Here is a 26974-nt window from a genome sequence, read left to right as displayed (position 1 = left end):
AAGAGGAGTGAATAATGGACAAAAACATGACAGAATGAATGCTGTTTCACCATGTCGGCTGGATGTGTAAACTAGCAATTCTTTGCTGACACGTTCACCATATTAAGGTGTCTTAAGTCAGTCCTTTGCTCTCAGCTTGGTGCACTGTCCTTAAGTGGCTAAAGAAGCAAGTTTACATAAGTTTCATGACAAGTTTGAATGTATGTTAATCTGTCTCATTATTTCATGTAATTCTGATGTGTGCCTTCGTGTGACATACATTATATCGATACTGAAAAAACTCTTATATTATAAAATAATATTGTGCTATTGATTTCAGTCAACCAGGTCTAATTACAAACACGTGACAACTCACTTGTTGTTGCAGGCACAGAAGATATTAATGTGTCGGCGGTCGGTCGGCTGTGGCCTGTGCGTTATGTTCAAGTAAAACATTAAACAGGGAGATGTACAGTGTTTGATCTGTCGGCCATTGACGGCGTTGCGTCTTTGACAGCGTTGCCTCTTTGTTGGCTCTGTGTGTCGGTGCCCTTAGAAGAGGAGAGCTCTGACATATCGGCTGTGAGGAGGCCTGTTGACCTTTTGACAGAGCAATGGCCATGTATGTAAGAGCTACTGCTTCTTCTCCAACATAGAAGGAACATACCGAGACACATACTGAGGCATGCACGGCACAAACAGTGGTAGGACGACAAGTCCACCTATTATTAAACAGGAGAATGTCAAGAATTGAGGCGGCATGATGGCTTTGATAGCACCGTCACCAGATATCAGGACACCAGAGGCCTGTCTGTGTGGAGTTTGAATGTCTTTGCTCAATCAGAGCTCTTCGCTCGATCTTAGATGCACAGTCTCTGCGTGTTGGAGAAAGTTTGCCCTCTTGACAATAGTAGGACTCGTTCAATTGATTCCTGACGGGATGAATGAGGAGATTTCTTTTTCTTTTTTCTTTGAAACTGAAGATAGTTTGTGTTGTTTTCTTTTTTTTATTTGAGTATTCTACATCATGAGACTTTGTGCCATGGAAAGGTTGTGGTTCCCTCTGTTGGGATGTGTTGTGCCGGTTGCGGTCACCTACAATTAACCCCGCTTGTGTATATGATTTATTGCCAGAAACAAACCCCGAAGAAGGGCGTCTTGCCCAAAACGTCCATCTGGCAGGATTAAAAAGTCAAATTGGAGTGCTGTCCAAGTCTTTCCTTTTTTTACCAGCTACATTTAAGATCCAGCACCCCGGTCACCAAGGTTTAATCAGGAGTTGTGGCGTGTGAGGCAGGCTTCTCAGCTCGTCTGCAGCCAGCCGGTGAAGCCTGCTCTGAAACTGTATACCTGTGCTGAAAAGAGGAGTCGCCATTTCAGCTCTGTCTGTCTGGATCTGTGTTCCTGTGGCGCTATGCCCTCTTTGAGAGCTCCTCTGTTGGGGATCTATTCCTTGACCCCTAACTCTTTCCCTCTGTTGACACAATAGGCCCTTTGTACCTACAAATACTACTGCTGTGGGACCTTGTTTCGTATGTTTGGCAATTATACACGATCCCACTCCAGCCATGCCTCTTGTTGCCGCTTCACTGGAGAGAAACGCAATCGAATCGAGGAGAAATGCAGTGAAACGGGGATCCGGGAAGAGGCTTGCAGGAATTAGATTGTGGTACTGATAAGTTCCATATAGAGCGAGTAAACATGTTCTTATCTTGTTATCCAGCTTGCACATTAACACATGGCGTGTGGAGGAGGTGGAGGAGGGCTTAAAAGGATGAATCAAATCCTAATCATTCTGTTTGACTTTTCCCACTCTCTGCTCTTTGCCTCTATTTCTGTTTGTCATGGTGCAAAGAACCCCGGCGCACATGCACTGAACAATGGCGGGGTCAGAAGTGCTAGCCATTTTCCTACACCTGCTGAATGCTCCAGAAATGAGTGCTCAGTGATTACGTGCCCTAGTGTGTGGTGTTTAAAGAGCGGTTTCCAGCTGCAGAGTTAAATGATGGTGCCCTCTGTGAAGTATTAATGATGTGGATGGATGAATCAGGTCTGCACAAACCTGTTGACGGCAGCCGCGGCGCTCTCTTAAAGCTGCACCCAGACATCAGGCTTAACCGCTTGGCAAATTGGACATGCTTGTTGGCTGTAGCTCCAATTTATGTGCACTCTCCATTGCAGTTAGTCCATCTTCATTGTTGAAATGGCCTCTCGTCAGGTCTTGACAGAGTGGTGGAGATGGTAAAGGGAGGCGGGGGGGGGGGGGGACATACAGGAGAATCATGAATAATGTGGAGAATAAACACATTCGAGGCATTGGAGCTGGCTGGCAGGAGGGGTGTTGGGAGGCTTCCGCTTGCTCTCTCCGTCTCACTCTTCGTGTGATTGTATGTGCAGCCTCTTCCAGTGGATGCTGATGTTGTGGATCCTCAGCCTTGGGGTTTTGTCTAACACACATGCAATTGGGCATAAAACACACATACACACATACACACATGCAGAGAACCCACTACACATCCACAAGCAGCTGTAGGCGCTGAGCTCTGGCAGGACCTCTGTAGCCTTACCAGCATCCCAGCTGTGTGTTGTGTCACTGTCACTCTGGAGACACACTGCTCGGTGGCTGCAGCCTATTTGTAATAGGGTGCTGCTGTGACTTCACTTTTTCTGGGTCTGTGGGTTGTTGCATTGATAAATCTGGATTTAGCTCATCTGGGTCAGCCAGTTCAAAAGGCGATATCCAATTCCAATTTTTGCTTTGTTGAAGGGGCTGCACCTTGTCAGATGTAGAATTTCAATTTCTCAGTTTGCCGAGTTGATACAAGATGACCTCAAAAACTCTTAGCTCTGTAAAATGCCTTGTGCACCTAAGCCTCGGCTTTAGGAGTAATAGCGCCTCTCTATGAAGAGAAGAACGGGTTCCAGCTGAGTCTACCTACAGGGTTCTTATACCTGCTGCACACATAAGCAGCTGCGATGGCTCACGGGGTAATTACCCACTGAGCCGGTGTGTATCTATGCAATTGTAAGCTGAAGCAGGGGTTCCCTTCAGGTAGCTCTCCCCACTCAGGTCAGTGAACAGCTAATGACATTTAGAAGCAGTAGGATGAAAGAGATGGCACTTGTTTGTAGTCAGCCGCACACTACCTTTGTCTTATTGTCTGCCGTCTGTCTTAATCTCCCAGCCACAGTTTTCACACCACAAGGAGATCATGTTATTAGATCCCCTCCCCTGGCTCATTTGTCATCCTGCAGCACCACTCCTCCAGAGAAGGAGCTGGAAAAAAGAAAACAACATAAACAGGCAGGAGCCCACAACATCAAATGTTCATCATTTACTAGCCCAGAGTCTCTTGTATCATCATTATTCTTTCAGGAATCACACAAGGTTAATATGCTTTTTCTTCTCTGTGTCTTCGCCCAATGTTTAGGAGGCTGAGAAATGTCACCCTCTTCTCTCTCTACCTTAACGCATTGTTTTGTTTTACATTGTACACCAGTGCACTGCAGCCTGCTACACATGCGCTCAGTCATCCCCGCCCCCACCTCCATCACCATCACTTGATACAGTAAAAAGTATTGCCAGTGTCACATCTTTTTAATCTGTCTTCTCTGAGCCGGGTTCTTTTCGTAATGCCGAGGCACACAGAAGGGAGGGAGTTGGCTCATTACAACAAACAAATATGCTCAGAGCTGCCTATGTAAGGTTCGTATAGGTTAACGACTCTGCTATAAATGTTAAATGGAGCTTAAATTAGGATAGTACGGCATAGTTGCCATAGCGATCTCAGCTGTGACTCTTTGTGTACTTTCTTGGTTGGTAAAGTTTAAATGAATCTTAGATACGAATCTGTGATACAGAGAAGAAATAAGTGATTGTTTGGTGCCCCGAGGGACCCTCTGATGTCTCAATCATCTTTGAAGCTTTTTCTTCAATTACTGCAACTTCATGTTTGTCTGCCTTTGTTGTAATGAAATCTAATATAATGCTGTTAATGTTATTCTGCATTAGACACATGTCAGTCACCCTTTGATGATGCCTCTCGCGCTGACTTTTCTTTCTGTTTGCCTCTGTCTTCTCTGTTTCTCTCTGGCTCTCTCTTTCAACAGGTGGGACAGTCAAAATGATGCGTAGGAGGTGAAGAGTTGAGCCGTATTGATGGATGTGTTAACAGACAGCTGTCTCACATTGACCGTGAAGACTTCAGAACCAGAGAATGCAAATGTGGTGGAGAACACAGGTGAACACTTTTGCCTTCCATTTGTTGCTCGTTTTTTTCAATAAGAAAATGTGCATAAAAATGTTAATTTTGCCTTTCTATTATTTGACTATTTGCTTTGAACATTAAGAGACACTTGGTTGTCGACCTAAGAGAAGAATTTCTGATATTTCTTAGAATAATCAGGCATTTTGTTATAATAAATGAAAGCTTAATAACAACAGTTTCTATCGCAATAGCTTAAAAACTTTGAAAAGACAATTAGCATTACCACAAAGCATTGAACTTGCTTTCTTAAATTTGCTTTTCACACTCAGTTTTAAGCTCTTTAACAAGATAGGAAGGGGGTGAAACACATCGTGTCTTTTCTAAATGAAAAGTGGAAAGGAAACATTAAATGAATCTTTTTAAGCTATTGATAATCCTCTCTCCTGGTGCTTCCCCAACTCAGAGAAATGACATCTACCATTTCTCATTAAAAAGGTGCAAATGTGAAAGAAGGTGCAACAATTTATTCTTTCACACTCATTCATGAGCATAGACAAAAGAGTGTGTTTATTCTAATTTATTTCGTTTTTATTGAGGTAATACCTGCTTCCACTTTGTGATTTCTCAATAACATAAACCATGTGTTATAATGATATTCACCTGATGTAAGCTCTTGATCTAAAACCAAATTCAATTTAATCAGCTGTGTAGATCCTTCCGTGTTCTGAAATATAAGCTGATGCAATGTGCATTTTCCAAGACTCATTCAGGCACTACAGCCGCCTAAAGTTTACCTCCACCAAGCAGCACTGATCCTGAGATGAGGTTTATCTCAGCGTTTCAGCTCTGGTCAGGCTCAATGGGGACTGACCGGCCCCCACTGTGAGAATCACACAGATTATCCCCAGCACTAGTGTGTTCCTACAGAGGGAAAAGAGGATGGAGAATGAGAGTAGAAAAAGAGCGCTAGAAGAAAGCGTGAAAGCGGCTCCATTGAGCAGGAATAGGGCAGCTCTCTGAGGAGGATGGCCATGAATCATGCTGCAGTTACTCACCACTTATTATGAACATCCTGTTCTGGCTGGATTGATTTCCCCCCACCATTCACAAAATGTCACATCGTGAAGATGGAGCCATAGGTAGCAAGCGACGTCTGTGGCTAGCCTACCAGCTCGGATGAGTGAACGCCCCGGGTGGCTGAGCTGCAGAACGGCTAGCTCGGCATTTTGTGAATGTAAAAGCCTCCATATAGCAGGGATAAGGAGAAGGGAGTTGGAAGAGAAGGAGATAGCGAGCAACAAAAAGGGAGAAGGAAGAGACGGAAAAAAGGGGGGATGGGAGTGTGGAATGATTTCAAAAAGCCATTAAAAGGAAGAAAAGGCCATGTCAGCTGTTTTCATTTGCGTACTTCATATTGTTTTATTTGAGCTGTTGTATTCCTTTGGTCACATGGGATGAAGGCCTGAGTTTGATTCATGTTAATATCAGGGATTTCATGCTTTTGTCCCGTTTATAAAGTGACTGAAGGTGGATTGTAAGTGAAGAGAGAAAAAGCGTGGCTGTGTGTGCATGTGTGGTATCTGACACACTAATGGATGAGGCACAGACGCCAACTTTTCTCTCTCCTCGTGTCCATGACCATGTCCATCGGCAGCATGGGCTTATCTCCCCGCAGAGCCACCTGGCACAGAGCAGTAACCTCAGGTGGATGAAGCCCTGAATATCATGGCTAGAAAGATAGGCGAGACTCTGAGTGCTAACTAGTCTGGTCTGGACTGGTCTGGTTTGGCGGTGGTCGGGCTGTCTAGCACGGCTGGGCTTGCCAGGGCTGGGGATCAGAAGATCCCCACCTCCTGCCAGCAGCGGGGTCCTTCCATATGCTCAGTGGTGAATGTCCATGCCAGCTTGCGTGAGCTGTGTCACATCCAGCCTCAGTTTCTTTTCAAGGAGTACTTCTGCTGATAACACAATTACAAAACTACAACTTTGTTGGGATTATCTCAGAGGGTATAAAGCTTGTTTTTATTAGTATATGAGCTGCTCTCTCTGCAAAGCTAGATATTGAATTCTGGCAGCAGTGAGTGTTTTGGATGTTTATCTTGTTTACATTTGCCAGCTCAGATGCAGGAGTAACATTACGCTGTACCGTATCAGTGAATATGAGGCTGCTGATCCCCCTTTGACCTCTAATGTCAAACTTGATTTGTCATCTACAGTCATCGCTGTGTGTGTGTGTTTGTGTGTGTGTGTGTGTGTGTGTACCTTGTGTACCTGTCTGACTGACTGATCTGTGGCACATTCTGAACAGCTGAAGAGCTAATGGTCCAGCTGGAGACAGATGGCCTCTCGATAACACTATACCCCCAAGCCAAGACTCACACTCTATCACTCTCCCTCACACACACACACATATGCATGCATGCATACACACACACACACACACACACACACACACACACATCTAAGCATGCACACTCTCTCTCACGTACGCATCAGACAATCACATGCACGCACACATTGGATAGGATAGATTGTTAATCCATTATAAACCCTGAGGAAACACATTTTTCAATGTGAGTTTAATGTTTCACAGCAATTTTGAACAATCTTTTGGCAATATCAGGTGACAGCTGAGGTTTCATGCGAGCATGGAGGGGGATAAGGGAAGTTAATTTCTCCCCTTTTTTTGTAATTTCCCTCTTTCTGTGGCTTTGCTGCTTTGTAGGGCTAATTAGAGAGATAAGACAAATATAAAGAAATCATTACTTATCTATGAACTGGAAAATGACTTGGTGGATTTCAAGCACTGGCGCTGTTTACTTATAATTCCAATAAATCTAAATAAATTGTGTCCACACCTGGACAAAAATATCATCGCTGTCATCCTATGCACCTCTACTTACAAGTGTCATACAATGGAATGTTGTTCAGAATGTAATCGTGAAAAAAGAGAGTTGTTAAAGGTATAAAGGATATCTGTCATCGACAGGGAACATGTGTCAGTAACATGTTTTTTGCTTTGAGGTCATTTTTGCTCACAGATTGAAGGGAACTGATGGAAACGCCTCGCTGTGATGCTTCTGCAGCCTCTCTCTCAAGTCCCTGCTATAACAGTTTGTTGACTCCGAAAGGAAGAGAGAAGATGCATATTTCTCCCGAGGTTTTCTTCATTAAGGGCGACTGTTATATGCTAACAGTTGTATGCTTTTAGTAGGCGTTCTTGTGGCTCCAATGTGTCTGCAGGCCGCAGACCCAGAGAGACCTTCTCTCAGAAATTTCATTACCTTGTTAAATCACTCTTGAATTAGATCCATATTCAAAGATTAACTCACTGCTAATACAGCCATGTTGAATACTGTTTGTTAAGCAGTCTTTCCCTCCAGCATTTATCACTACGTCAATAACGAGGCGCATCCATTCTAAAATGGGGGACGTTGCTAGTTAACCTCTGTCAACACATTAATTGCCGTGGTACGTTTTTCAATTTACATTTTTTTGGCATGATTTTAAAGAATATGTGTGAGGGAGCAGCTTGAGATTGTAGAGGGAGGCAGGTGTAGATGATATTGGTTATACAGTCTCCAACATATGGGCCTGTCGTGTCCCATGTGTACGTACCTGCCTCTGCTGCTGTCTCTAATTATGCAGAGCAAACAAAGCTATCTGCCTGCTGCTACAAGCCCGCTTCTGTGGGTTTTGATAGTTTCTAATCAGATGGATGTCTTCAACTGATTAAGACATTGTCACAATCGACCTGTCGAAAATCACCAAAACCTAGTTTCAATTTTGTCATTACTGCTGTTGTTGCTGCCTCTCTGTGTAATTTTGTCGTATATTTTTTACCTCGGAGCGAAGTTGGATCTGCGTCTATAGAGATGAAATGCTAAGAGGAGAGGGAGGTAATGCAGGATGACTGTATTGATTTGATCATATTTATTGCTCTTGGGTCGGTAAAGGTAGACTGTTGTATCATTGTTGTGTATTATTTCCATAAAGTAAGTGATTTCTGAGCTAACATTATTGTCAATTTAATTTTGGGTAACTTTTTCTATCTATGAATTAAAGCTTAATTTATGACAATATTTTAAAAGATTTAGTAACTATTATCTCATGAAATAAGTATTGCATAATTGTAGAAGTTGTTCTGTTGATCACCAGCACACACTTTCAGGACACTCAGCTTCTGCTTCTTGGAAGCGTTTGATAAAGTGCTCATTTTGTTCTGTTGAACTGCATATCCAGCAGCTCTATCAAACTTCCACTTGTGCCACCATGTTGACGTAACATGAGGCAGGTGACTCTCTTTGTGAGTGACCTGCCTTGTGTTTTATGTGTTATGAGAATTTGGTTGGAATGTTTACGTCTGTGTTTTGTCTCGCCTTTTACATTTTAAAATCAGCCAGTAATGGGTGAGGAGTTGTCCCAACTTGACATTGTTAATACCTATTATTAAATCTAGTACCAAAACTGAAATATTAATGTTTAAGGCAGGCATCACAGGATGACATTGTGAGCTCTAGGTGGTTAATTGACACTAATTGCATTTCAGCAGCCTGGAACAAATGTCAGTATAACTACTGAACAAAAACACTGTAATTTAACCGTAGAATGTATTCCAGTTTAAAGAGTTGAAAGATCTGAATTATTGTCTTGTTTCCCTGCAGGGGTATGTGAGCAAAGCCATCTGAGTCTTTGCGGCATCGTTGATGCTGCTCTCCCTCCATCCTCACCTCTTCCTGCCGCAGAGACTTCACAATTGGCCTGCCCAAAACACCGGAGGACCACGCCTCCATCACCAACACTCTCCCTGCCGCTTGGCACTGACTCTTCTCTGGGCCTGACAGAGGCCCCCTGCCCTCCCTCTGATGATGCTCCAACTGTAGTCTCTCAACTTCACCACACTCCCACACCACTTCCCACCCCAGCTGTAAGCTCCTGGGGCCCAGCAGGAGACACTCAGAAGACTTCCCTTCTGCTGCCTGTTCCCCTCCCTCTGTCAGCTACAATGATGGAGCCTGCCACTGTGTCTGCCCTGACAGAGCAGTGTCTTCTTCAGCCTACCCGCACTTGCCTTGGCTGCTTCATTGAGACCCGTGATGCCACTGACCCTAATTCCATCCAGAACCCGCCCCATGACCCTAACACCAACCCTGACACAGAGACTGGGCTCAGTGTTAGGATAGGCGATGTGAGCAGAGAGGACTTCTCTGACATCAACAACATCAGCATCCAGTGCCTGAGCCATGCGGGGGAGGCAGTGAGTCACTTTGGAGAACAACTCCTCTCTGACCAGCTACTTAGCTTTCCTCTGCCGAAAGCCCCAGGTGAGGGTAAGAGAGTTGATGGTAACAAAACAGCAGAGGACTGTGATGACCCAGAAGATGATGCAACAGCTAAGAACTTGTATGAGGGACTGTTATTGGACAAAGTGAGCGGAGAGGAGGTTCTGCTGGCTAATGCCGGTCAGGACTGGGGCTACTTTGAATCCTTTATCAGTGAGAGTAAGATGGAACTGCTGGACCTTTGTTCTAAGAATGAACTGTCAGTCAACCTCTTCTCTGAGGAAGACGTTGACAATCTATTTGACGATGAAGACGATGATTCCACTTTAAGCAGTGATGTCTGTTCGCTGAAGATTCGCTACGAGTCTTTCCAGGACAACATGAGGGAAAAGACAAATGTCCTCCAGGAGGAGACGCAGTTCAACTTCTTCCCTAGTGTCCTGGCCAACTGTGCCAAGAAAGAGGAAGGAGCTGGAGTCTTAAGGAGGAGTGCTGAGGAGCTTCAGCTCAAATCTGATGATCTCATTCTTGAGACAGGACAGGAAGGAAAGGCTGGGGACTGCAGTGGTAGGAGTCCCCTTGATGGTTCCCAAGGCTCACCCATGTCAACTCCCAAAGTCAGCTACCTAATGGACTTCAATTCCACAGAGGAGTCAGGCGAGTTTAGTGATGACAGCTCCTGCACTGGCTCCTCCTCAGACACCCTGCAGGAGGGCAAGCTTAAGAAGGGCCACTCAAAGAGATTGCTCAGCCCCTCTAACCCCCTCAACTATGGTTTGCGCTCCAAGAGAAAGGTTCGATACAGTGACGATTACTTATATGACGTTGACTCACTTGAGAGTGAGAAGAATGCAGAGAAAAAAGAGAAAGCTCCGTCTGGTCAAAAAGAGGAGGAGGATGTAGACTGGTGCCCCAAAAAACGTCGGAAATCCTGTCGTAAAGAGCCGCCAGTGGTCATTAAGTACATCATCATCAACAGGTTTAAAGGGGAGAGACTCATGTCAGTGAAACTGGGCAAGTTGGACCCTGTGGATGCTACTGTGAGCTTAAACACCGACACAGTAAGCAAATATGAGACACTGGCTCCTCTGAAGGATTTCTGGCAGGAGAAGCAAAGAGAGCGACAGGAGCAGCTTAAGCTGGCTGCCAGAGATAAACAACAACGCGGTTTTCATCTAAACGGACGCCATCATCGCCCTTTTAATTCTTGTCATCCCAAAAGAAAATACAAGATTGCAAACAGGCTTAAGGTTCAGAGGATTCACGCTGTGGAGCAATCAGCGACAGTACAGTGTTCCCCTCTCTCTGATCGGGGCCAGGGAGGTGTAACTAAAGAAGAGGCCACCCCCACGGTAGGGGGAATAATAGCAGCCCCAGGCCTCCCAGTCACATTAGACACAAACTCCATCACGCACGCAGTCACAGCCAAGAGTCGCTCCCAGGAGAGGGAGGAAAGGGAGGGGAGGAGATTGGGAGGAAATAAAACAGTCAGGATAAGGAAATTCAAAAGCGAAGCCAGGCTGAGGAGCAAGAAAATGAAAGAGGCAGAAGGAGAGGAGGGGAGGAGCGTGACAAATGAAACGGATGCCTGTGTCGCTGCGGCACAGATTGGGGACCCTGCTGCTGGGTTAGAGGAGGCAGGCATTAGCTCAACTGCAGTCAAACCCCATCTCTCTGACAATACCACCAACGCTCACACATCTGAAGAGAAATTCCCCTTTGTGTCGTCAGCCTGCTCTCCTGACAAAGCTCCCCCCACAGAGGCGGTGGAGTCGGGTGTCCCTGTTATCCCGGGGGGCTACCTGCAGACCCTGTTAGATGCTACAGACTCCTCCGGTGGATCAGCTATCTCTTATTTCCCCCAGCAGCCCTCTAGGCAGAGGTATCCTCTGGGGCTCTCCCTAGAGGAGAAACAGTTTTCTTCTCTGCAGCTCGCTCAGAGCTGCGTCCTCTCGCCTCCCTCCGAGTCAGAGCTCCAGCAGTCTCCCCAAAACTGCTCCAACTTCCCCCAGATGTGGCACCCGCAGCTCTGTACAAGTCACAGCCAGAGCTTTGGGCCTGAGACCCCTGAGACTCCCATTTTACCCAACAACTTTCCAGCTGCTGTGCCCCTGAATGACAGCCTGCCAGTGTCTAACTACAGCCAGCTGAGCCCTGAGGCTGACAGGCTACTTTATGAGAAGAGCTACCTGACTGAGGCAGGGCTACAGCCCGGGGCAGATCTGCAAGTACGTCAGTCTGCTTGTGTGGAGGGCCAGGTGCAATACCAGAGAGGGTCCCTGTGCACAGACAATGGCAGGCTCATCAGCTATGACTCAGTGGGCTCTCTGTCAGCCTCCTCCAGCAATTACAGCTCCCTCAGTATCAAGTCCTGTGAGCGAGAGGGTGAGGAGGAGGGCCGAGACAGCTTCTTAGCTCATTGCAGTCCTAAAGTGGTGATTCAGCAGAGTGTGGACGCCCTTACACCACTCAGGGAGTCCTCGGACCTGCTGGACATCTCCAACTTCACCCCCGACAAGTTTAGACACTCGTCACTGTCAGAGCTCTCCCCTCCTGAGACCCCCAACCTGTCCCCCCAGGTGGTGGGGCGTGATATGAAGATGGCAGGGAATGTTGGAGAATACCAGGATGTGAATGACATGACTATGGACTGCAACAGGGAGGTAAAGTGGAACTGTGACGTTATGCAGCAACAAGAGCACACAGCAAGTGCATACACAGTGGAAGACAGACAGTTTCCGCTGCACAACTTCAGCAGTCAGGATGTCTTACATTTAGCTAAAAAGGAGCTGGGAGTTAACGAATTTGATGAACAGACTGGGGAAATGTTGGCTGGTGCGAAAAGCATTAAGTCAAAGAGGAAAGGCAATTGCAAACAGACAGCCACAGGACAGAGCCCTAAGAAAGTCCGGGCTCCTAGAGCTCCGAAGTCAGAAAAGGTCAAGACCCCCAAACAGAACTCGCGTTCCACCAAAAAGATAAAGGCCATGTTGGAGGGTAAGGCAGCAAAGAACCAGGCAGGTGGTTGTGTCACAGGCCTGACTGACAGTAGCAGTACTGGAGACTGGTCTGGCACCGGTTGGTCAGAGAGCAATAGCCTGGTTGGGGACGACCAGAGAGAATTCGAGGAGCCCTCCAATATTCTGTCCAACATTGTCTCTGGCATGGCTGAGGTCCAAAGGTTCATGATGGCCTCCATTGAGCCACTGTGGAATCCCATGTCTGAGGCCTGCATGCCCTCTGAGGCCAATAGCCTCAACCTAAAGACCCTCAAAATCTTGGCAGGCACAGAGGCCGACCTGAAGAAAAAAGGAGCCGCGCTAACGGGGGCTGGGAGAGGCAGAAAGGCAGGGGGAAAGGGAGGAAAGAACCAGGCCAAATTTAACCCCGCTCATCCCTTATTCCCTCAACTAGCTCTTGGCTGTAACATGTTTGATAAACCCAACTTTATTAACCCCGGGCCTGCACACAAAAAGCTGTACCGCCACAAGACCAGTGCAAAGTTCCCACGGATTGAGACACTGAAGGGGAAGCGAGCGGAGAGAGACCCAAATAAGGACATAGCACTGATGACCTCGTTTGAGAAACTGAGGTAATATTTTGTTATCAGCTGCTGTTGCACCCCCTTCTCACTCCCCCCCCCCCCCCCCACTACCTGCTCAGCCCTCCCCTCCAAGCATACCTACACTGACGCTATGCCAGAGCTGCATGAGTACTACGTTCCCCTGACTACTCCCACTTCCTTTTAACCCCCACCCGAAGAGGAAATTAATATCTGCATGAAAAACTTCTTGTACTTTGCAAACTACCTATTGAGTGATTGTGTCAAGCTTGATTGAGATTTGAAACGACCATGGCTGCATTTTTCTTGCTTTTGTTGTTTCTGCTTTGTTTGTTCTTCTTATAGTCGTTTTTGTTTTATTTTTGTCTGAAAAAAAGAATAAGCCTTGAAAACAGTTCTGTCGCCTTTTTGAGGAACTTTGTTTTTGTAGTTTCTCAGCAGAACTGGCTCCCCTGAATTATGTATTTATTCCCCCTTTCCCTAAAGATGTAGCTATATACACAAATGCATTGAGTGACATCTACGCACCCCTCCTCATCTGTTTTTGTATGCAGAATATGGATGTCCTGTTGTTGCTGTCCTTCATACACTGCCTGGCTCATTTCAAGAAGGAAACCTACAATAAATGAGCCCTATTTAAGCCCAAGACATCTTGAAAACACAAGATGGGACCATTTTGTATTGATGACATATCAGACTTTGTCTTTTTTTCACCCCCTCAAAGTTGGAATAACTCCCCATTTTATTTTATCAAGCATTTCTTTTTTCCTCTGGAGTTTCGAGGAACTGGTTATCTAATTTTACATTTTTACGCCTTGCAAATTCATAAAAGCTCCACCCTCAGAGTATTTTTGTCAATGTTGTTGTACAGGGACATGCAATATTTGCAAAAAAAGATGATTATAATCTTAAAATCAATGTGCCAAAAGTAACAATGCTGTGTAAATGACCTCTTATATATGTGTGAATATTGGCTGTTCCTCTTTTTTATCCATTGGAGTATTGGCTGCTCGGGTTGGAGACTCCTTGCAAAGACTCGCCACCACAGGAATTCTTTATTTGGGAATTTTCTCTCTTCTTTGATGAAAGGCACCAACAGCTGGCAGTGGTACACCTCCACTCACTAAACCAAATCAGAAAGACTCTGAATTCTCCTCGTTTCCCCCACTTTGTTTGCCAAATTCAATTTACCTCAACATCGCCTGGCACTGAGAAGCAACAAAAGAGAGGCAAAGGGGCGATCTGCTCTGAAGGCTAGAGGAAGACGATAAAAAAAGAGATGTTCAAACGAGCTTTCTCTGGACCAAGGAGAGTGTAGTGCAGATGTTTGAGGGTAAGCAAGGAGATTATTCGTCAGTTGGGGCTGTGCCTCACTGGATTGCTGTTTTGTACTAGAAATTCAAGGCAGTTTATAACTCATCGAGATTCTGATGCACGCATCAGTGGTGAATGGACATAACATGTTTGCAGTTCGATTTAATGTGAATGTGAAAGCAGTTTTCAGTACAAATGGAATCAGTACTCCTGTAAATGAAGGAAAGCATGTCTTTGCATTAGCTCCACTAGGGAATCTTACTTCTATCTTACCTGAAATGGTAATTTAAACAGTAATTTTTCTTGACATTCTCATGTAAGTTGTTTCTTAACACTGCCATATTTTATGAGTTGCACCACTGGTGTATTTGTTATCTGATTGTTTTTGGTTCATCGATCACATGATGTCTTAATTTAACTTCTTTCTTTTAAAGGTTTTTCTTTTATATGGTGTCTTTAACTGTTATTCCAGTTTTGATGGGTCAATATTTTGGCAGAAATAATGTCACCAGAAAATCGAGGCCAAATAAAGGCACAAATTGAAAAATAAAATGTATTTGTACTATCTGATCCAGTGTATTCCTGGGCCATTTATATGAATTACTTTGGCCTCATTCACTGCCTCACTGCACAAAAATAAATCCACCTTGAATTTAACCATACAATCATGTTTAATCAGTTATAAATTCTTTTGATTTGTAAATGTATTTCAGGGGAAATGCAGAACCCCTTCAACTGGTTACAAGATGATCTTTTATAAATATATACGGAAAAATAGGCCTATATTTTCTCTTTCTTTTGAATGTTGAATTTAATTTGTAAACACTGCAGTAATTACATGAAACTGCATGGAAATGTGCAGTCTAATTCAGGCTTGATTCAAAAACAGGCCTTGTCACACTGGATATGGTAATTCTGAGGTGATAGTAATTGATTGCTTGCATATGGCAAGGATCATAATCAATCTTTCTCTGTCTCTTTTCTCTCTCCTCTCTGCCATGATCCTTTGTTTCTTTTCTCCCGTGTATCAGGGTTAGGACCAAGACAAGCTGCTGATGGGAAGCTCCACATGGGCTTCAAGCCCATTTAGTCTGCCTTCTCTCATTTCTGCCTATTGTCAAATTGAATGTACTTCTCTGAGTTCATTATTTTCATTTTGTATTCTTTTCGTTTTTAAAATGTGCCACTGTTGAGCTGCCTCATGTTAATGGTGCTAAGAAAGCTGACAATTTTCTTTTCTTTTTTCATTTTCTTTTTCATTTTTTTCCCCAGAGTTAACAAAAAATAAATGCAAAATAGATTAGGTACCTAACCCTCTTTATGAATGTATATTATAATGTTATGTTTGATGTATTCACTTCATGATTCTTTAACATTGATTGGAATTACTTTTGCTCTTTTCATTAAAAGATTACCGAGCTTTATATATACTGTCTAGAGTTGTTACCAGAAGGAATCTTAATGAACTCTTGACACTACAAAATCTTGTATATTTTTTGTGTGCCAATTTGTAACATATTTTGTAAGTGTATATTTTTCTTAGAAAGTGCTGTGAAGTATTTGTGTGTGTGAGTAACCTTTTAATGCGCCTCTATGGGCAGTGGAAAGGATATACAATGACAAGTTTCTGGTTTTAAAAACCAAAATATGAATATCAACAGAAAACTAGAAATATTTACATTTTGTTGGGAGTTTTGTAATAAGACCATGATCTTGTTGTGAGAGTGTTGTGTTACTGTGCAAAACACAAATAAGCAAAGAAAAAAATGAAAACCTGGAAAAAAAATATATAATTTGTGAACAATTTGCTGTTTTATAGATTTTCATGTAAATTATTTGAGTATTATTTAGTTTTTTGTTTTGTTGTAACTGTTGCAAAGGTTTTAAATATTTGTGATCAAGCCTGTATGGTGATACTGTAATATTGGTAACTTGCTGAGTTTTGTAATAATGTTTATGGAGTAAATATACAAATTAAAATAAGATTTTGAATGCTGCTTTCTGAAGAGCGTTAGGTTGTGTTTTTTGCCACCCACCCGTTGTTGTAGCCAGTAACTACAGTATAAACAGTCAAGACTCTCCACACTTACAAATTCAGTCCATTCATAACAATAATTACAATTGCCCCTATATGGCATGCAGTTTTGGGAAAACACTTAATATTACAAACAGCTTATTGAGATGTCAGGAGTGAAGTGTAAGTGAGATGCCTGTCAAGCAAATATCCGCCCCATATTTGTGGTATACTACAATAACAGTAATAGGGAAGAATATAACCTATATTCATTTTTTGCTGTTTCCACAAAACTGTGAAAGTCTAGCTATAACCTCAGTAACTCCAATTAGTCTGTCCTTATTTGTTATATTGGACGTTTCTTCGACGCAAGGCATTTTAATTTCTGCACAAGCCTGACTTCGGCTCATGTTATTCTAATGTCATATCTAATTAGCACTCATGGGTCAGCCATTGCTAGAGTGACTGCTCATCCATAACTCTGAGCTGGGCTGCTGTGGTCCACACTGCAACTCATTCTGGCATGCTTAATTGGAGCTGGAGATACTGTCTCAGACCATAACAGATTCTGTGATATATGCTTCCAAAATTGTCAGGTGGTGTTAGCATTGTTTTTGTTCTTTAGTCACCCATAGCCAATAAGTCAGCAAGCAAATTACAAGACAGAATGTCTCACGCAATGGATCAGATACATCTGTGGTTATTAAATGAGACCCTAGTTGTTTTGTCAGTGCATGCTCACACTGCATGAGCAGTCATAGACTATCTCATTAGTACAATTGTTTGTGTGATTGTTCATTAATATCAAAAAGGTTGCCGACCCCTGCTGTAGACGTACCTACAGTACACGATGAACATAGCAGGACCAGCCTATTTATCAACGGAACTCTGGATTTTCAGTTCCCTCCGCTGGCTGAAAAAGCACTTCTTTTGAGAATTGAGTGAGTTAATATTGAAAAAGATTACGAGGGCTACATACAACACTGCCTTGGGCAATATGCTATATTGTGTGTGTTTTGTACACAGTGCACACCACTATGTTGTTCAACACTAGCAACTATACAACTAAGTAAAGGCATTAATGATGCTAAACAGTCACATGAGATTTTAGTAACTGCAGGCCTTCTTTCCTTTGTTTAACAAGAGAATATAACCCGTTTTAAAACACACTAAACAACAGATAGTCAAAATGGGATTCCATAGTACAATAGTGACACATACTACTAAAATAGCCTAAATGAGTTGCTTCAATTTATGATGATTATGATTTATGCTGTGACATAGGCCATTGGATGCTATTGAGGGGTACATGTCGTGCTTTATTATGAACAGTAGACAGATAATTATATTGAAAGCCTTTGAATAATGCTATGTGTGCTGGCCATTTAAGCCGATCGTGTGCCTGCAGATTTTTGTCTTCTAGCCTGAATTCTGGGGAAGGTAAGTGTTTTTGTCTTTACAACCGCATCGTGACGCTGCAGCTCCACAGTGCTTACACTGTCCAACACAAACATCCTCTCTCTGTTGCTGTTCTCAGAGGAAGTGAATATTTTGTTGCTCTGAGTTAAGTCTTTCAGGCGTAACAACTCACCCCGCCTCAGTCGCCACGATTGGCCGACGTAAACTCAAACCCTTTAGCCTGTGATGTTGCGGCGCTTGTGTCTACCTGGGAGGTTAAACTCAGGGGAATGTGTTAGTGGGTACTCAGTTTCCGGTAAATCATTGTAGCCTTCCTAAAAGAAAGAAAATGGAATCCTGAAATTGTACTTAGCTAAACAGTCGAACGTTTCTGGGATAATATTAGAAGAACAATTTGGAAGTACGATTACATTGCTACGAACGTTATTGAACAGGTAATCTAACAGACATTTGGTGACAGACTGTGTATTTCTCCTGACTACCTTCACTTGCATTAGCTAGCTAATTTAGCTTGTTTGCTCTGGTCAATGGCTGTGAACGTCATTGGTTGACGTTGCTCGCTAAGTTAGCTTGTGGTGATGCTAACAGTAGCGTCAACGTATTTTTAAGGAACTCCTCGTGGTTTCCTCAGTAATAATAAACAAGACTAATATCAAGTCCACGTCGTGTTTCCTAACACCAGCTATATGTGTATTTACGTAAATGTACTGTAACGGAGGACACTTATCACGAAGTTACTGGCTAAGTTAGCGTTAGTTAATGTAAGACATGGAGGCTAACTAGCTTTAGCGTAGTGAAAGCTCCAGACAGCCGGGGTTGTTTGGTCATTTAAGAAGCCTGTTTTGAGCCGACGATACACATGGTAACGTAACCACACTCATCCGATCACCAGTGTTTCCGTGTTTCCTTCATCCTTTACTACAAACATAGTGCGTTATCTTGTATAGCTAATTGTGATCGAAGTTGTCAGTGTTGCAAATTGTGTAAGTTACATACTAGCTAGCGAACGTTAGCTGGGGAACGTAAGCTAAACCAGATGATGCCATTTTGTTTTTATCTCGACTTTGACAAACACATCGCTTTCCCGTAGGATTTCGAAATACACTAACTATCAAAGTATACACATTTATAGTAGCTATTGAATAGCCACATTGTATGTTTTGTTCGGGATAAATACGTTGCGATAAACGTAATGGCTCAGCTGGCCAGTGTTGTGTTTATGGTAACTATAATACTGAGTCTGGGTTTACAAATTCTCGCGTGTCGCATTGTGTACTGTATTTCCAGCCGAGTTTTCCCTTGACCATTTCCCTGGTTGATTGTAACACCAGAGGCTGCAGGTAATACACTGATGACATTAGATTCATCTTAGCTAACAGAGTGGATATATATTTCATGAGCCTTTGGTGGTAAATCCCTGTTGCCTAATCCTATTCTAAATCTGGGTGTTATTTTTAGAGTCAATACGCTATACATATAATCATTATTTTTTGCTTCAGCAGCTGGATCTTGCTGAAGATTGGAGAGTATTCCCTCAACCTCCCTCCCCTCTGAATCAATGGAAGGGTCTGACAGTTTAGAGCAGAGTGGCAGTGACCAGCCAGAGTCACAACGCCGAAGGCAGCTGGACCGCCTGGACAGGGAGGAGGCCTTCTACCAGTTTGTCAACAATCTAAGTGATGAGGACTATCGTCTCATGAGAGACAACAATCTTTTGGGCACCCCAGGTAATACACATTTAGTCTAATTACAATAGTCTTTAGTCTTGTGACTGTAATCTCTGACTGTGAAACTGTTGACATTTGTGTAATACTAAGTAACTCAAAGATAGGGGTGGTTGTCGGTACTCACTACATTTTATTTATTTAAAGTGAATTAAAATGAAACCAGGTCACAGCACAGATTGCCTCTCCAGCTATGGATTTTACTAAGCTCGTGTGTAATATAGGATTCAGTCATTTTAGGTTTAGTTTTACTTTCTTTTTGTTACCTTTTTATCTAAAATCCCCATTGTCATTGTATCTGCTTTCCTGTATGCTTTGTCTGGGCTGAATTTAATTCCAATCCCTTTCAAAGTTTCAAACTGACAAAAAAAAGTCAGCCAACAAAAAAGAAAGTGCCAATACGTATTTAGACAAATTAATTCGAGTAGGAATATTGAGTTTGCATTCAAAATACATAGGCCTGTTAAAAGTATCAGGGATTTGTACAATTATTATAATTGTACAAATCAAAACTTGACAAACAAAATAAAACTCATCACAACTGTCTTGGTTAGCCTTTCCACTTCCAACAATCACCCACTCTGGTTTGGTCTAGATAAAGCCCTTATTTACCAACTTAGATGTGACAATATGCTTGCTCTACCCTGCTGTCCATCTTTGCTGTTGTTGGCTTCAGCGCTGTTAATAGCTCACTGAATGAGTCTGTTTGCTGCTTTTACATTTTAAACTTTTATATTAGGCTATTAAGATCTATTGTGACTGAAGATTCAGCAACTGGATTGGCAATTTCTCCCCTCAAATCTGTTGAGGAAAAGATTTTGGTGGACTGCTGAGGTCAATTAACTGAAAGTTTACGAGCATTCTTCCAATGTTTCCAAATTGGGGGACAGGAAATGCATTGTGCGCATATGATTGTGGGTGTTTTTAGGAATGCGGAGGATCAACACACATACTTGAAAATGACCCGAATGAAGTAGTAAGTCCTCTGTAGAGTTCAAAGGATCTCCGACATTGGAACAGTCCTTCGTCAGGATTTGATGACGTAGCATCCTTGAAATTCAGCCATTGAAGGATCCTTCTTTGACTTTGAGAAACACCCGCAGGTTTTGATCTTGTCCTTTATCCTTCTGTCTGCGACAAGCTGCCAATATGCCACAGCTCGTTGTAGAGAGGGTGAGAAGGGTTATCCAAGATTGCTTTGATTTTGGCCCCCGTCCTTTTCTCCGCCACTGCCACTGTTCAGTTCCAACCTCATCACCTAGCTGGCCTTGCATAACAGCTTGTTGAGACTGCTGACCTCCAGGTCTTGATGCCACCTCCCCAGCACACCACAATGAAGAACAGAGCACTGGCTACTAGAAGATGGAGGATCTGCAGGAGCGTACATTGAAGGATCCAAGTTTCCTCAGGAAGAACAGTCTGCTCTGTCCCTTCCCGAGGTGTTGTGAGTCCAGTCCAGTGTTTTTTTTAATTGATTTGTACCCCACAGTAGTTGTATGAGTCCACCCTCTTCTTGGATGACAACCAGGACAGGGGGGCTCCTGTTCCTCTTGTAGTCCACGACAAGCTCATTGGTTTTGCTGATATTAATCTTCAGGTGATTGTCGGTGCACCATGTGACAAAGCTCTCGTTCAAAAAAAAAAAGACTATCTAAAGGGAAGGCAGCATGTTTCTCACTGGAAATGATTCAATGGAATCCTACATGTTAAATTCCTTCAAAGTCTTCACTACATATATTATGAGTCTGGAGAGACTCATCTAAACTGAAAAAGAACATTCTGCTAATAGTACCGTTTTATGTCCAATGGCTACCTTTAAATAGCTTACATTTTACCTTCCTTTCAAACTACCGTCATGTTGCTCGAGCTATTCTTTTGCTGACGAGCACAGAACTGACTGTGAACAGGTAAACGGTCTTGTGTCGCAAACTGTGGTTAAAACCCCCAATTGAGATGCATATTCCATATGTCCTGTATATGTGTCCATAGCCGTTCCTCAAACCAGAAGAAATCGACAAATCTGAAATCTGAAAATGCTACGTTTGGTATTACGTAAGCCGAATTTAGAATATCCAAGCGAAATACACTGTTTACATGATCCATATTAAATTCAGAATATTGTCAGATTTGGAATAATAGTGGCATGTTACTGTGGATTTAGATTTACTGACTGTGTCCCCCTGCTGACTTCACCTCTCTCTATGCATTGAATCAGAAAATGTTTGTTCTAATTGCAGGGAGTTAATCTTTCAGTTCCTCTCAGCATCTGCAAATGGCTTTCTCCCAGCTCACATTGGTGGTCAGACTAGAGAAGAGGAAGTGTAATAAACACTTAAAAAACCTTCAAGGAATACGTGGATTGTAGGGGTGTAATAATACGCGTATTCGTATTGAACCGTTCGGTACGAGGCTCACGGTTCGGTACGCATGACGAACCAAACAATACGTTTGAATAAAAAAAAAAAAAAAAATATATATATATATATATATATATATATATATATTTTTTGAAACCTTTATTTAACCAGGTAGTCCCATTGAGATTAAAAATCTCTTTTGCAAGATGTAAGTAACAATACTACATAACATCAAGGAGCAGGTTTTGTTTTTTATGCTTATGTGTTGCTAAGAAGACACTCCAGAAGATGGGTCACTCAGGTACAGTTCCATCATTGTTCAAAGTCAAAGAATAACTTCATGATGTTAGTTGTAATGAATAAATATATTTTAAAATCAAGTACATTTCTCTGGCATTTATAGTTTTCTACTGTACCGAACCGTGGCTCCACTGTATCGTATCGAACCCAACCGTGAATTTTGTGAACCGTTACACCCCTAGTGGATGATCATTTTTCTTTTTCAATAACGCACTGTTTTCTTTTGTAATGTGTCTTTCAGGAGAGGTGACAGAGGATGAGCTGTTTAGTAGACTTCAGCAAATAAAAGATGGTCCAGAACAGCAGAATAACAGTACTAGTGCCCCCAGCACTGACAGTGTAGAAGATCCAGTTGGTAAGTTTGCCTTTTGTTGACTCTGTGATGTACTGTCAAATTCAGATATGATTTGTCACTTGTTCCCTCTATTGTTTTTCAGAACCACCAGAAAACTCTGAGGATCCTGCCAATGGGGATAGTCTCTTAGACTGGCTGAACACAGTAAGGCGCACAGGCAACACAACCAGAACTGGTCATCGTGGAAACCAGTCATGGCGGGCTGTAAGCCAGACCAACCCAAACAGTGGCGATTTTCGCTTCAGCCTGGAAATCAGTGTGAATCGCAACCTGGCTGAACAGCAGGCAGCTGCTGAAGGGGAGCAGGAGTCTCAAGAAGAGTCTCCAGAGGGTCAAGAGTTGATGGCGAATGGTGATCCGCTGGTGGCAAATGTTGAACCCCAGGTGTCCATTGCTGAACCCCAGGTGTCCATTGCTGAACCCCAGGTGTCCATTGCTGAACCCCAGGTGTCCATTGCTGAACCCCAGGTGTCCATTGCTGAACCCCAGGTGTCCATTGCTGAACCCCAGGTGTCCATTGCTGAACCCCAGGTGTCCATTGCGGAACCCCAGGTGTCCATTGCGGAACCCCAGGTGTCTATTGCGGAACCCCAGGTGTCCATTGCGGAACCCCAGGTGTCCATTGCGGAACCCCAGGTGTCCATTGCGGAACCCCAGGTGTCCATTGCGGAACCCCAGGTGTCCATTGAGGAACCCCAGGTGTCCATTGAGGAACCCCAGGTGCCCATGGAGACGGAAGTGGTGGAAGAACCAGTTGTAGAGGAATTGGCTGTCATAGTGGAACCAGAACTAGAGCCTGAATTAGAAGAAGTTGTTTCACAAGAGACTTTTGAAGAACCACCCAGGTCACCTGCCACCTTAACAGTACAACCACCACTTTCTCCTTCTCCACGCAGAGGACAGAGGAGAGCCCGCAGCCGCAGTCCAGAACCACGCAGGACTAGGGCCCGTACAGCTAGGAGCCGCTCCCCTCTCAACCTGGATCAGCAGGATGGTCTTCGTAATCTACATAATGCTCACGGCTCTCAAGGCCTCAACTCTGCTGCCAATACGCCCCTTGTGCCTCAAGTGGAGGGCAGTTCTCGGACTCGACAACATGTTCTTTCTAGGCAAAGCACTGCTGACAGTGATGTTCAGCCATCTAGGGCTGGTGCAGAAACGGTCCCAGAGGCTCAAAATATGGCGTCTCAGGAAGGAGAAGCTGCTGGGGGGGAAGCGGGCGCAGCCGTGCGCCGACCCCCTACTATTATGCTTGATCTCCAGGTGCGCCGTGTGCGTCCAGGTGAATATCGCCAAAGAGACAGCATTGCTAGCCGAACCCGCTCACGCTCCCAGAACTCAAACAACACATTTCTTTATGAGAGTGAGCGTGGTGGATTCCGTAGGACTTTCTCACGCTCTGAGCGTGCTGGTGTGAGGACCTATGTCAGCACTATTCGCATCCCTATCCGAAGAATCTCTGATGCAGGTTTGGGAGAGGCAACCTCAATGGCTCTCCAATCTATGATTAGGCAGATAATGACTGGTTTTGGTGAACTCGGCTACCTCATGGATTCAGACTCTGATTCTTCAGATTCAAACCGTGGCGCCAGCACACCTGCAGATCTAGCTGAAGCCCTCAACAACCCAGATGCTACTCCTGCTGCTTCCGCTGCTCCTGTTGCTGATGTTGATGAACCGCCTGTGGCTGCAGGAGTCAGAGCAAGGACAGCTGAATCTGATATTGATGAGGGCCTTGCCACTGCTCCACCTCCCTCCGGGGGCAGGGCTCGACCTAGACCACCTATCAGCCTGGAGGAGCCCAGCTCACTGCCCTTCCTGCGGCTTGCCCACTTCTTCCTCCTAAATGATGACGACGAGGACCAGCCCCAAGGGCTGACCAAAGAGCAGATTGACAACCTCTCAATGCGCAACTTTGGTGAGAGTGATGCCTTGAAGACTTGCAGTGTATGCATAACAGAATATGCAGAAGGTAACAAGCTACGTAAGCTGCCCTGCTCTCACGAGTATCACGTGCACTGCATTGATCGCTGGCTCTCTGAAAACTCCACTTGCCCCATCTGCCGCAGGGCAGTCTTGGTATCGGCCAACCGAGAGAGTGTGGTGTAGCTTATTAAAGACTGCGGGCCTTTTGTCTCAACCTAAGTAATCAAATATCCCAAGTCCAAAAGAGGCTTTGAATGTGTCTCCACTGTTGAAATGTATTTCCTTCATACCATTTGTGAGTTTGATCATAATGCATTTATAGATTTGATTCGGGGTGCTCCATACAGTGACACCGGGGCATATTCAGTCTTTAGTAAGACATTTATTATTGCAGTCCAAAGTTAGGCACAAGCAATGCATGCTGTTTGAATCAACTTGTAGTGACCAAGCAGTCTGTTTCATTGCATTAATCCGTGCACACAAGCAGACTGGTATCTCTTAAAGAATCCCCCGGTTATAAATGCTGCACATCTGCAGGTAGTTGCGGCACAGCTGCTCTTTTGTATTAACTCATAAATGGCGCCTTATATACCGGAAGTTGGGTATTGGTACAGTTCTTAGTTATGCAAGTTCAAAGTATTAGCTGTAAATAAGCTTGTAAAAATAAGTTTGAATCATACTTTGTATTAGTGAATTGGTTTTGAATTGTAAATTATCTCATAAAGATTAGGGTTGTGTTAGCCGCAATTACTCTCTATCGGAGCATCCCTAAATTATCTGTTGACGAATAGGTGGTGTCAGTGTACACAGCTGAATTATTTAGAGTTTGAGGTGTCCACAGGATGTAGGACATAAATTTGTTTGCCATTAACAGTGTGACTTGTGCTCTCTGTTTTTTGTTCACTTGAAAGAATCCAAAACTACTGTTTTGGGGTGGCATTTACCATGAAGACTCTGATGAATTGTTTAAAAAAAAAAAGTAGATTGTTGTACAGACATGAGGGAAAGACTAATCAAACCAGGCTAGTTTTGCAAAATGTCCACTTATTTTGGAATCCTAGCATCTTTATTTTCTTGATCATTGAAACGATTGCGTAGTATTCATGCCAGAAATTAGGGATGTCTCAATATTGAATGTCGAAATCAAGTGGTTGGCATGTGAATTTACTCACCTCAAAATTACTACATCAGGCATGACGTGTCAAACTATTTGAATATACTTGCCTTTTCCCCCCCGAATGTCAAAGGATACTTACTTTTTAATGTACAACAATGATTTCACAATCACTCGTCCTGTCATCTATTATCTACTGGTCTGATTCTTTATTTTTCCACTAACATATTGGATTGTCTTTAATAATCGATTGATTGAATCATGTTCTCTAAGATGGTATTGGCATTTATTGAAATGACCAGAAATTGACTCCAAGTGAAATGTCAACTCAAACCAGATCTCTTTACCTGGAGGTCCACCTCAATGTACACGTGACAACTTAAGTTATTAATCGAAGGGTTTGAGGGTTACACATTTACCAATTCACACAATTGTCCTTCTGTCACAGTAAGGCCCAGAGGCTCACCCGCTGTGCCCTCCTCCTGCCCCATGAGCAGACGCTCCATATCAGTGTGCAATACATGCTAAAGTGAAAGTAGGGAAATACAAACTATGATATAAATATATGCTATTGTTAAGAACTGTTGTTAATGGCAAAAATCTTAAATGAAGACTTATTACCTTTTTAAAATGTGTTGAAGTTATTTTATTTTGAAGTTCAGTAGTTTTTAATAGCACTGTTGATCAGAAACACTGGCTAAAGTAAGAAAAGGGCATCACTATTAATGCCATCCTGTCATGTTTCTTGTTTGATGTCTTTGCCACAATTATTACTTCCCTTTGTGGGACATAAAAGTTTGACTGCAAGACATTGTCATTGTTGAATACCATAAATATGTAAATGAAATGTATGTTCCCTCTTAAGCCATTCTTTAGTTCTGGTCTTGTTCTGTGTCACCCAGTGCAGTATGTTAACTGGGTGTTAAATGAAACTAACCGCTGAATTAAACAAGTTATGTTAGAAAATGCATCGCAGGTATGCATTATTTACACTCTGTGCTGTTGGGTAAATTCATTCTGAATTAAGGTGCACACATGAGCTACTATTACCATATTAACACTTATATTAAACACTCTAAATATACTTTATTTACATGTTTGCTTTCATTTGACAGCGATTTTTCTCCCCCTAACCACTTCACATTTGAGCTTTACAGAATTTAATTTTTCACGTTCTTGAACGTTGATCCCGATGACTTTGACTGATGATTGGTGTCCCCCTCAGTGCTATTAGCATTAAAGATCACACCCATTGTGCCAGTCCTCTGTCACAATATACACTGGATATGTGTACTCATGTATGAAGCGCTTGAAGTGTTGTTAGTAGCGCCGTCACTGGTAGGATTTGTGGAAGTCCCCATTCATTCACATCTGACATAAACAAATGATCGCGAGCATGATCTTTGTTGGAGACAAACAT

General features: G+C 43.3%; 2 protein-coding genes across 3 annotated transcripts; both read left to right on the top strand.

Moving 5' to 3' along the window:
• Positions 1-4138: 4138 nt before the first annotated feature.
• On the top strand, positions 4139-15435 carry nexmifb (neurite extension and migration factor b; the record flags this gene model as incomplete). The annotated part of the gene is made up of 3 exons (XM_079268620.1): positions 4139-4220; positions 8852-13061; positions 15369-15435. The coding sequence occupies 3 exons, from the start codon at positions 4139-4141 to the stop codon at positions 15433-15435; spliced, it is 4359 nt and encodes a 1452-aa protein (XP_079124746.1).
• Positions 15436-18080: 2645 nt separating this feature from the next.
• rlim (ring finger protein, LIM domain interacting) lies at positions 18081-26614 on the top strand. 2 transcript variants are annotated; one of them, XM_079268621.1, is made up of 4 exons: positions 18081-18212; positions 19278-19505; positions 22401-22514; positions 22597-26614. In XM_079268621.1, exons 2-4 carry the CDS (start codon positions 19337-19339, stop codon positions 24621-24623), a joined length of 2310 nt encoding a protein of 769 aa, XP_079124747.1. In that variant the 5' UTR covers positions 18081-18212; positions 19278-19336; the 3' UTR covers positions 24624-26614. The 2 variants fall into 2 exon arrangements, with proteins under 2 accessions (XP_079124747.1, XP_079124748.1); XM_079268622.1 differs by having other exon boundaries at positions 18096-18212; positions 19281-19505.
• Positions 26615-26974: the final 360 nt, after the last annotated feature.

The sequence above is a fragment of the Melanostigma gelatinosum genome (genome assembly GCF_949748355.1).
Source record: "Melanostigma gelatinosum genome assembly, chromosome: 5".
Lineage (NCBI taxonomy): Eukaryota > Metazoa > Chordata > Actinopteri > Perciformes > Zoarcidae > Melanostigma > Melanostigma gelatinosum.
This window is presented reverse-complemented; position numbering and strand designations above follow the sequence as displayed.

Bases quoted from the DNA above. Each gene is read 5' to 3' on its own strand.
- rlim (XM_079268621.1), top strand. From the start codon at position 19,337: ATGGAAGGGTCTGACAGTTTAGAGCAGAGTGGCAGTGACCAGCCAGAG. The intron at 19,506-22,400 runs GTAATACACATT...TGTGTCTTTCAG, and splicing joins CAATCTTTTGGGCACCCCAG to GAGAGGTGACAGAGGATGAG. The intron at 22,515-22,596 runs GTAAGTTTGCCT...ATTGTTTTTCAG, and splicing joins CAGTGTAGAAGATCCAGTTG to AACCACCAGAAAACTCTGAG.